The sequence below is a fragment of the Equus caballus genome, chromosome 3 (genome assembly GCF_041296265.1).
Source record: "Equus caballus isolate H_3958 breed thoroughbred chromosome 3, TB-T2T, whole genome shotgun sequence".
Taxonomy (NCBI): Eukaryota; Metazoa; Chordata; class Mammalia; order Perissodactyla; family Equidae; genus Equus; species Equus caballus.
Window position 1 is genome coordinate 22,281,373 of NC_091686.1, and position 10,971 is coordinate 22,292,343.

General features: G+C 41.9%; 1 protein-coding gene across 1 annotated transcript; it reads left to right on the forward strand.

Moving 5' to 3' along the window:
• Window positions 1–424: 424 nt before the first annotated feature.
• On the forward strand, window positions 425–10,759 carry TAT (tyrosine aminotransferase). The gene is made up of 12 exons (XM_001498000.7): window positions 425–1,301; window positions 1,916–2,162; window positions 2,317–2,421; window positions 4,054–4,121; window positions 5,185–5,343; window positions 5,544–5,682; window positions 6,109–6,161; window positions 6,959–7,111; window positions 7,942–8,070; window positions 8,405–8,488; window positions 9,181–9,279; window positions 9,711–10,759. The coding sequence occupies exons 2-12, from the start codon at window positions 1,928–1,930 to the stop codon at window positions 9,849–9,851; spliced, it is 1,365 nt and encodes a 454-aa protein (XP_001498050.2). The 5' UTR covers window positions 425–1,301; window positions 1,916–1,927; the 3' UTR covers window positions 9,852–10,759.
• The last annotated feature ends 212 nt before the right edge of the window (window positions 10,760–10,971 follow it).

A 10,971-nucleotide genomic window follows, 5' to 3' on the forward strand; every position in this document is an offset into this window, starting at 1 on the left:
AGCAGAGCTGACTCAAGCCTTTCCTCTCCTGTGGTTTTGGATGTTGGACAGACACGGCTGTGTATTCTGCCTTTTGAAACACAGCAGCCCAGGTTATCTATCTAGGGGGTTCAGGGCTTCCAGCTTCAGAACCTACATTTTCTTAGACCTCGCTGGCTTTCTGCTCTTGCCTGGCACTTTTGCTTCTCCACTTGCAAGGTGAGGTGGTGAATGTTTGCTTCACTGGAGTGGGGAAGAGAATGCATTAACTAAATCCTTCAAAGCACTGAGAGATAGAAGGTCCAGAAAAATCAAAGGTTATTCAATCCCATTGGAGACTCGAATTACCTAAAAGTAAATGGAGAAGAAAGAACTTTGTCTCTCAGTAAATAAACAGATAAGATCAGAGCCATGGGGTCACCGAGGCTTCTCTTAACCCTTGAGTGGGTGGCATTTTTCATAGACTCATGGGATGCTGAGCTCTCTGCTGTGCGTGCTTAGCAAAGTTTCTTTTAGTTCTCACCTGGCCTCTTAATCTTCCAATAGCTCCATAGCAGGTAAATGAAGGAGAATTCATAGTATAAGGATGAAATTGCACAGGTTTTGGTTGCCTTAGAGATCCCGGACTTTTAAGGTTTTTGTTGAGTGAGCCTTAACTTACTTCAATTGCCCTGTTTGCTCCGACTGGAGTAGAACTTTGTGGACTGACAAGGAAAGGAGTCCAAGGTGAAGGAAGTAAGTTATATTTGTATGTATGTATCTATCTATCTATCTATCACCTATCTTGATGAATAGATAGAAATGGCCAAATCACTACCACTGCCTGCTTCTGGGAGTCAGAATGGAGTGTACAGACAGCAAGGTACAAGGGAGAACTCTCACTTTTTACTTTACACATTTCTGTACTGTTAAAATTTTAAAAGCTCATTTTGTAACAAAAAGATTTAATAAAAATTACCAATTATAATCATAACTACCCCTCTGAAAGCCCTCTCACACATCTCACGAAGTTCCCAGAAAGAGTTAACACAGAGAATTCCAGATGTTTGAAGTGAGGACAAATTCCTGATTTGGCAGTGGGGGTGGGAGTAGGGTTAGAGGTGAGAAGCAGCAAAAAAATAGGGAGGGGAGGAAAAAGGAGGACTTGCTGCCCACTTCTCACTCTAACCAATAGCATAAAAGTTTCAAGCCCAACGCCCATTTATGGGAAGTATTTCAGGAGCCAGGAATTGCATCTGATTCCACTGTCACTGTAACTTGCCAAAGAACTGAGAGAGCTTCCCGCTCAGCTACCTGCAGACTGCTTCTCCTTTACTTGGAAGGTAAAGACTTAAGACTCAGCTAATGGTGGTGGCTGGGGTGTATGCTTTCCTCTTTGTGTTGTACTGACTTCTTTTTCCACAGGGCAGTAAGATGCTTAAGGGATGGGGCTTTATTTTTACTAATGATAATATTAACACTAAATTTCTAATAACGTGGAGTGGTTCTTCCTGGTTCTTTGCAGAATGCAAGACACAGTCTGTTGAAGTGTTAGGGGGACTCTCTTGGACAGGCTCTGCAAGGAAAGGAGGGAGCACAGAAGTTCTGACTTTTAAAGGATATTCATGTCCTTTCCCCTTGGTTTCACTGAGCGTTTAGTTAAACTTTTACGGGGATTACAGTTGCATATAGCAAATCTCACAGGAGATGAGTATTCAATGGAATGCTCTGATAACATTGTAGAATGCATTCTTGCTTTATTTTCCATCTCAGTGAAAAGTCTTAAAACTCCCCTTGTGCACAACAAAGCTACTTTGCATGAGAAAGCAGCAAAACAAAGAAAGAATTTTGGAAAGAGACATCCAGTGAAATCACCCTGATGTTTAGGTCCAAATATAGCCCCTCAGGATGGTGGTCTGTTCTTAGTGTCACAGAAACTTCCTTCTTTTCCCCATAGGCTTCGCTTGTGATGGACCCATACGTGATTCAGATGACAGGCAGCGGTAACCTGCCCTCAGTTCTGGACATGCATGTCAACATCAGTGGGAGAAGCTCTGCACCAGGAAAAATGAAAGGCAGGAAGGCCAGATGGTCCGTGAGGCCCTCAGACATGTCCAACAAAACTTTCAATCCCATCCGGGCCATCGTGGACAACATGAAGGTGAAACCAAACCCAAACAAAACCATGATTGCTCTGTCAATTGGTGAGTTGGGGACACTGGACCGAGGGGCAGTCGTTGTTCCCCTCATCCCCATCCTCACAGGCTGGTTGGAGAAGATGGGAGTGGAGGGTGAGTCTGAGCACTGGGCATGGAAGAGTAACCTCTTGGTGGCTCTTTTATTTCCTCCCATGAAAAGGGGACCCTACTGTGTTTGGAAACCTGTCTACAGATCCTGAAGTTACCCAAGCACTGAAAGATGCCGTGGACTCGGGGAAGTATAATGGCTATGCCCCCACCATTGGTAAGCTCCTCCTGAGACTCTATCTGGTGGCTTCCAGATCTTTAGTGCTCTTCCAGTAGGAATGAATTGCTAGCAATTCTCCTTGCTTTCCTGATGCCTAGTTCCTAAGGAGAGGCTAAGGCAAATGGCCATTTGGGTTTGGGGCAAGGGGTCTCAGGATGCTTAAACATAAGCCATCAAGGTCCAACCTCTTTCCTGGCTTCCTTTGGCCTACTGGCACCTCCCTTCTAGGCTCCCATCATATACTTTTTCTCAAATAATGCTTCTATCCTATTATCACTAATTCTAATACCAAGGCCTTGAGTTTGGCTGCAGCTACTTGTTTACTGAGCCCTCTAGGTCCTAAATTAATTTACTTATTGAGCTATATAAATAGGTCCTTGGCTTTATTTCTCCGTCTCTACATGTTCAAGGCTTATTTTAATTATGGTCCAGGTCACATTCAAATGTAGTTATAATTGTTTCAGATTTAAAAAGTAAACAAAACAAAACAAGAATAACAAAGAATGGGCTGTCCTATTGAATAGAAAAGAAGGTTGTTTCTGACAGAAACAAATTATTCTTATTTCGGTTTAATACTCTCCATCTATTAAATATTTCTACCCTAAACATTTTGGTAAAATAAGTGAATCTTTCACCTTGTTTTGGTGTTGCATATTTTTTCCCCTGTGTATATGTGCACATAGAAACATATTCCTAAAGCAGAATAAAAATCCAGTTTCATGCAAAATAGAATTTTAAAAAAACTCCAAAGAGGTCTCAGAGACATGATTTTTTAGATTGTTTATATTTTACAAAGTTTCATACAAAAAACAATTAAATAAAATAAGACCAAAGATTAGATTATAAAACAATTGTACAATGACTTTTATATCCAAAGGATTAGGGAACTGGTTCAACCTGAAAAACCAAAACCCAGTCTCCATTTGACAAATATCCAAAGGATATGAACATTTCATGCCGAAGGAAATACAGATAATAATAATATGTATCTACGAAAATGCTCTTTCTTATTAATAATTCAATAAGTGCTGATTTATATAACCTTGAGACCCATCTCTACCTATTAAGTTAAACATTATGAAATATTGCATCTGGCCTTTCTAACTGAAGACAATCTTTTTGGAAAGCAATCTTGCAAAACACGATAATTTGCATGATACTCTCTATACTTCAAGCTTGTCAGCCAACATTTGGAAATATTGTACAAGAATGTAATTTCTTTCTTAGAAAGAAAAAAAACTGTACCAAAACACTAATGGGTATATAACGTAAAAATATTAAAATGGACCCAATGTGTTGAATACATTGATTACAACTTTCCAAAAAATATAGTCCCTGGAAGGGATTTAGGAATATTCGAAATCCTGTATTTTACAGAAAATAAAACATAATCATAGTAACCAAGATGGCGCAGAGCATTTTATAGTTTGGGGGGGCTTTTCTTATTATTTACACATTTGTGCTTATTATAAAATTGTGAAATATAAATATAAAGTTAATCTCCTTATCTACAGTGGCGGGGATCTGAGCAGGCGGGGAATGTACCGTGAAGCCATGTTGACTCTAGAGCTCAGCTGTCAGTTGCGGGATGAAAATTTCCACCTTCTTCCTTCTGCTCTTTTCTTTCAGGCTACCTATCCAGTCGGGAGGAGATCGCTTCTTATTACCATCATCCCGAGGCACCTCTGGAAGCTAAGGTGAGCCTTAGGCAAGGTACCAGCTCTGAAGCAATATTGGGCAAACTATACCTTTTTCCTTGCTTCTGTTCCACAAGGAATAAGGGTTTCAGGGGGAACAAAAGCTGTGGGTAACTTCCCTTTAGCAATTTGAGGCCTTCTTATAGAGTGAGGCCACTAATCAGTGATTATATTTAATGTTATTACAGTATAATAACACCACTGCATACAATTTATGCAGTCTTATCTCAAGGAGGCTCAAGACTCAGAGGTCACCCTATAGTTGATTTTCTGCAAAAGATCATTGAAAAACAATGTCACAAACACCAAATAATTAACATTTTATATTTTACCACTAGGATCTTTTCAAAATTTGTAGCTTCGTCCATTCACCTTGCGGTCGCTCAGGTGGGAGGATTGAGGAACTGTGGCATATGGAATTCACAGGCAGTACCAAGTTGAAATGCAACCCTTCCTTATTTTGTCCACTGTGTGGGGTCAACATTTCTTAACGTAAGAGGTGCTCTTTGTATTTTACAGAAGAGTCAGGCTTCAAATCTCAGGTCAAAAGTAAATAAATAACCAGGTGGAAAAGTCCAAGGTCATAACGATCTCGCATGGAAGTCTGCTCAGTCACAGCCAAACTGTCCTTTTATAAGTGATTTATTTCTTTTAAGTGGTCAACATTTTCAACAACATTTAGATACAGGACACACATAAACATATGAATTTCTTTAAGTTTTGGCTTAGTACAGTCCCTATTACTTAGAACTTGTAAGTTTATTATTGCTCCCCACTCGCTCTTCTTTTTTTGTTGTTTTTTGTGAGGAAGATTGGCCCTGAGCTCACAGCTGTGCCAGTCTTCCTCTGTTTTATCTGGGATGCCGCCACAGCGTGGCTTGATGAGGGGTGCTGGGTCCGTGCCTGGGTCTGGGCATGCGAGCCCTGGGCCTCTGAAGGGCAGCCCTCGAACTTAATCACTATGCCGCCAGGCCGTCCCCCTGCCACTCACCCTTCTGACAATCTCTTTTCTCCCATTGCTGTGGGAACCCCTAACAAAATGAAATTTGCATTTTCTTCACAGGATGTCATTCTGACAAGTGGCTGCAGTCAGGCTATTGAACTTTGTTTAGCTGTGTTGGCCAACCCAGGGCAAAACATCCTAGTTCCGAGACCTGGCTTTGCTCTCTACAGGACTTTGGCTGAATCCATGGGAATTGAGGTCAAATGCTACAATTTATTGGTAAATGACTTTTTAATCTTAGACTGAAGTGCTCAGTTATTACTTCATGAAAACATATGACCAATACCTTAGCAGAGAAAGATCTCGAAGTGCATGGTTGAGGCCACAGACACATTTTATTATTTACGTAACACCTTTGAGTGAGTATTCCCCCCAAATTTTCCAGAATCATCTTAGTCTCACCCTTTCTTCCTCCCCAGCCAGAGAAGTCTTGGGAAATTGACCTGAAACAAGTAGAATCTCTGGTTGATGAAAAGACAGCTTGTCTCATTGTCAACAATCCATCAAACCCCTGTGGGTCAGTGTTCAGTAAAAGTCATCTCCAGAAAATTCTGGCAGGTGAGTCCAGCAGACTTCATTTGACAAGGGAGGAGCTGGGGATGGAACCCTTTAACTCTTTCCTGTAATGAGAAAAGAGTCCTTCACTAAGTTCCAAGCCTAGGATGGAGTTGTGGGAGCTCCACTGGAGTCTCTAATGAATAGTGCACCGCTGGAATTGTAGGATTTGCCTAAAAGAAGGAGAAAAAGGCAACACTTGCCTCTTCACCACTCCCCTATGTGGAAGAGATGGTTAGAAATACCTAGTTAATTAAATGGCAAGTTTAGGCTCTGTACCCTGGCAGAGTATAAGAAGAATTTATAGTTCTTAAAGAGGAAGATGAAACATACAAACATGAAATGCAAAGTAAAATAAGTCCAGGTGAATATTAAGTGCTAAGGCAATTCACATTCAAAATGATTTCAGCATGCTTCTCCTATTTTCAGTGGCCGCAAGGCAGTGTGTCCCCATCATAGCTGATGAGATCTATGGAGACATGGTGAGTTTTGGGCAGGATATATCACTATGATAATCTCAATTACAAATTATTTCATGGGATCTTCGGAATAGGGGCATCTAGAATACTCAGAAGATACTCCTAATCATTTCAGTACAGAAAATCAGCACCCCAGCCCTCTTAACAAATACTTAGATCTACCACCCCTTAGCCAGTTTCCTGGAATCCAAAAAGCTATGAAAATCTGAAGATTTTTGGAATTCGCTTGGTGGAAAAACCTGACTTGACCTGACATAAAGATACTTGTAGATTTTTATTGATCCCATTTATGGATCTCTCTCTCTGTATTTGTCAAAAGTGTAGGGAAAGGGGCAGAAATGTTAATATGTTTGATTAGGAGTGCTGTCCCAGACTGCTCTGGGGGTGTTACATAATATATGTTATATGTGCCACATAACTTTTCTAAAATCCAAACGATTCTGCATTCTGCAACATATCTGGGCCCAGGAATTTCAGAAAAGGGGTTGTGGACCCATATTTTCTTTTTAAATCGATAACTCCAACAGTCACTCATTCCCTAGAGGTTGTACCTATTACGGGGCTATTTCCCAGTCAGTTTCCTCGTTTTAAGCTTCCTTTAATCCAGACCAGACATCTGGCTCAATATCTTTAGACAGTCCCCTTTGGAGCCTCTTGGGATCCCAATCATGCTTCAAGGTAGCCGTGAACCCGGAAATCCGAGGCCCTGTCCCTAGTGATAGAAGGAGGAGGGTGGCAGGCATAGAATTTGGAGGAGGGGAAGCAAGAAGACAACTATGACAAGCACCTCTTCCCCTCAGGTGTTTTCAGATTCCAAATTTGAGCCTTTGGCCACTCTCAGCAGCAACGTTCCCATCCTGTCCTGTGGAGGGTTAGCCAAGCGCTGGCTGGTTCCCGGCTGGAGGTTGGGCTGGATCCTCATCCATGACCGAAGAGACATTTTTGGCAACGAGGTAAGAGCAACGTTGTGAAATCGAATGCGTAATTTGGGCTATACGTGTTTACTGCGCACGCACAGTAATGAGGAGGTGAGTTTTTTTCTCTCTTTATTCTTGGCCCTATAGTTCTGGGTAACTGGAAAGATGCTGGTTAAAGATAGGACTAGTTATTGCTCTCCGAAGCTCAGTTTTTCTGTACGTGGCTCTGTGAACAAGTTCCATCTGCCTCCAATTTTAGGAACACAAAAAAAGGAAACAATAGCAGTAATGACACCTGATATTGTTTGTAGGTTTACGATGTCCCAAGTGTTTTATATACCTTATTTTAATTTAATCCTCTCAACAACCCAATAAGGCCAGTACTAATATTATCTCCATTTTACAGTTGAGAAAAATGAAGCACAGAGAAGCTGCATAATTTTCCCAGAGTCACACAGCAGCTATGTGACAGAGTTGGGCTACAAACCCGGGTGGTCTGATCAAAGAATGCCACTAGGCACCATCATTTCCCCAAAGATTAAAAACTTGAGGGCCAGCCCCATGGTCGAATGGTTAAGTTTGTGGACTCCACTTAGGTGGCCCAGGGTTTCACCGGTTCGGATCGTGGGCGCGGACATGGCACTGCTCATCGGGCCATGTTGAGGTGGCATCCCACATGCCACAACTACAAGGACCCACAACTAAAATACACAACTATGTACTGGGGGGATTTGGGGAGAGAAAGGAAAAATTAAAAAAAAAAATCTTTAAAAAAAAACTTGATAGAAAGAATGGTCAGAACAAGAATCCCCAAAACTGAGATGCTTCAGAAAGGGTAAATAATGTGTTTGCTGGGGGGCTTTTAGATCCGAGATGGGCTGGTGAAGCTGAGTCAGCGGATCCTGGGACCCTGCACCATTGTCCAGGGAGCTCTGAAAAATATCCTGCGTCGCACCCCTCAAGAGTTCTACCACAACACTCTAAGCTTACTCAAGGTAAGGGCAGCCTGTGGCCTTCTACTTGGACTTTGGGAGTCAAGGAATGTTACCAGCCTGGTGAGGAATAACGAGTCCTCATTTCCAGAGCAATGTTCCATTATGGGGCTTCCAATCAAGCAGAAGGAGTATGTACCCATGCATTTCTGTCATTTCTGGCAATTCACTCTGCTCCTGGCCCAAAGCCTCAAGTAACAGGGCTTTTTCTTGTTGAGTCCTTATGCCAGCAGAGCAAACTTAGGTTCTTCACCTTAAATGTGGGCTCTACTTTTAGGACTTTGTTTTTCTTTCACTTAAATTTTGGTCCTTGACGTCTCTCTGCCTTCTCTTGCAGTCCAATGCGGATCTCTGCTACGGTGCACTGGCTGCCATCCCTGGACTCCGGCCAGTCCGCCCTTCTGGGGCCATGTACCTCATGGTGAGTACGTGGATGGCAGGCACTTGTTCTAGGGCAAAGGGAAACCAGTCTGCAGGGCTTCCAAAAACAGCTAGGTAGGCTCCTGAGCCAGTCAGTGTAGGGATTGCCTTCTTCTGAATTGTCCCACTGATGTGATTTAACCTCACAAAAAATGTCTTAAAATAACAATTCCTCAATACAGAGAATCATTTTATAAGTAGATACAGAGAAGATATAAGACATAAATAGAGGCTTTCCATACCACTGTAGTTCTCAACTGGGAAGTCAAGGAGTTCCCTAGGAGTGTTCGGGAACGTAAGGTAATTTTGTTTTCAGAATGACTAGGGGGCGCTATTGGCATTTTGTGGGCCACGGATGCTAAGTATCTTGCAACAGGTGGGATAGTTCTATGCAATAAAGACTTGCCTGGCCCATAAGGCTAACAGTTGTTTTTGGAGAAACATTGGCATTCTATTTCCAGCTTTCATTTATCAGCATTCAGAAGGGAACTCTTCAATAAACTACAATATTAACGTAAATATGTCCTCTCTTCCCTATGAAAAATTTCATGAGTTCCTAAGTGCTAGACCTCTTAGTTGTCAGTGGTAGAGTTCCAAGATATCATTTAGAGCATTCCCTACCTTAATTTCTAGCATACAGAGTTGGCCTGTTTTCCCTCCTGATAAGTCCGCCTGTCCCTATTACTGGTATAGGTTGGAATTGAGATGGAACATTTCCCAGAATTTGAGAATGATGTGGAGTTCACAGAACGCTTAGTTGCTGAGCAATCCGTCCACTGCCTCCCGGGCACGGTGAGTGCTTGTGTCTCCCTCACAACATTCTCAACAGTTTCTAGAGCCTCAGGAGCTCTCCCTGAGCTGGTCTTTAGCTTGATTTTTTTCTCCCCCAACAAAGTGTATTCTCATTTGATAAGATTCAAACGGATGTGTCTCACGGCCTCTACTTAAAATTTACTTCTCCCCCATCCTTATCCTATCCATACCAGGAAGAAAAGTGGTGGCCGGACATTCTAGGTGAGAGGAAATCAAGCTTGTCCCACAAGTTCCTTTTAAGATGAATTGACTCAGTTACCGGCTTAGCACCCCAGTGATGGGAACTGAGTAAATTGATAGCCCTGAGTACATGGCTTCTCTGCTTCTTGTCGATTAGGGCCCTGGCCATTTTAGGGTGGTCCAGGATGAGATTCAATTGCTCTGAGAATAACTGGCTCTTATTTTTGCAGTGCTTCGAGTACTTGAATTTCTTCCGCGTGGTAATCACAGTCCCCAAAGTGATGATGCTGGAGGCCTGTAGCCGGATCCAGGAGTTCTGTGAGCAGCACTACCACTGTGCTGAAGGGAGCCAGGAGGAGTGTGACAAATAGGCCCGAGTCCATCCTCCTGAGTCTATGTCCCATCCGGGGAGGGCTGCACCGGGCCCTGCTGCTCCTCAGGCAGTCAGGCACCCCTACCGGGAGAGGCGGCTCAAAAACACCTTTCGTCAAGGGTTCAGGATTGCTCCTGCTTTCCCCCAACTATACACACATGCACACTCTGAATCCCAGATTCTCTCCTCGCTCTGCTCTGCTGGAGTGACCCACTAAGTCATAATTTGCTCCCCTCCCACATGACTTCTTTTTCGCTTGAGAGTACCAGGTGAACAAAGTTTACCAGAAAGCAGTAGAGATAAGACAATTAAGAGCTCAGGGTGAGAGAAACAAAAGATTGAGAGAACTTGTGCCCCAACCACTTCCTCATACTATAAGAACACATTCTCCCCAGCCAGATCTGAAGCCCAACCCTGTTACTGCCTCACTTTGGGTATACCTCACTTTACGCAATAGAGCTATAACAAAAGAAGTTGGAGACACATATATTTGGTTAATTATATTCTAAATGTGTTAAGAAAATTTGCTAATTTTAAGGATCCCTTACAGAAGCCTTTTTGTTGATTTTTTGGGGAAACAATTATTTCGTGACGTGAAAAAATATCCTTTAATTGATCAATTTTTTAGATTTAGATATGTATGTATCAGCTTTTCTTAAAATGAGGGCACATCTGTACTAAAAAAGGGAGAAATCAGAGGACCCTCCAGAAACACCACTAAGGGCCAGAAATATCCTCACTTATTGTTATAGAATCATTACTTTTGCTGTAATGTTGATATTGATTTATTGATATATATATTATATTATCTTTTCATATGTTTTCTAAGAAACATTTATATTAACAAGATCCTTTATTTTGCCAAGGGCATAAATTATTGTTTTCTTAAATAAATTTTATTAAGTATGTTCTTCTCTGATGTGTTTTTTCTCCTCTATGGGGAATTTCTATCTCCAAGAACTGCTCATTACTCTGTCTGATTGAAGCATTACCCACTAGGTTCCATTTATTCCTTTGTTGATGTAGTGACTTTTGGAGTTATTTAAGAAACACTATTCCTGAAATATTTTATTTGGGAGCTCAACTTCTGGCTTCCTATTTACAAACAAGGCAAACTC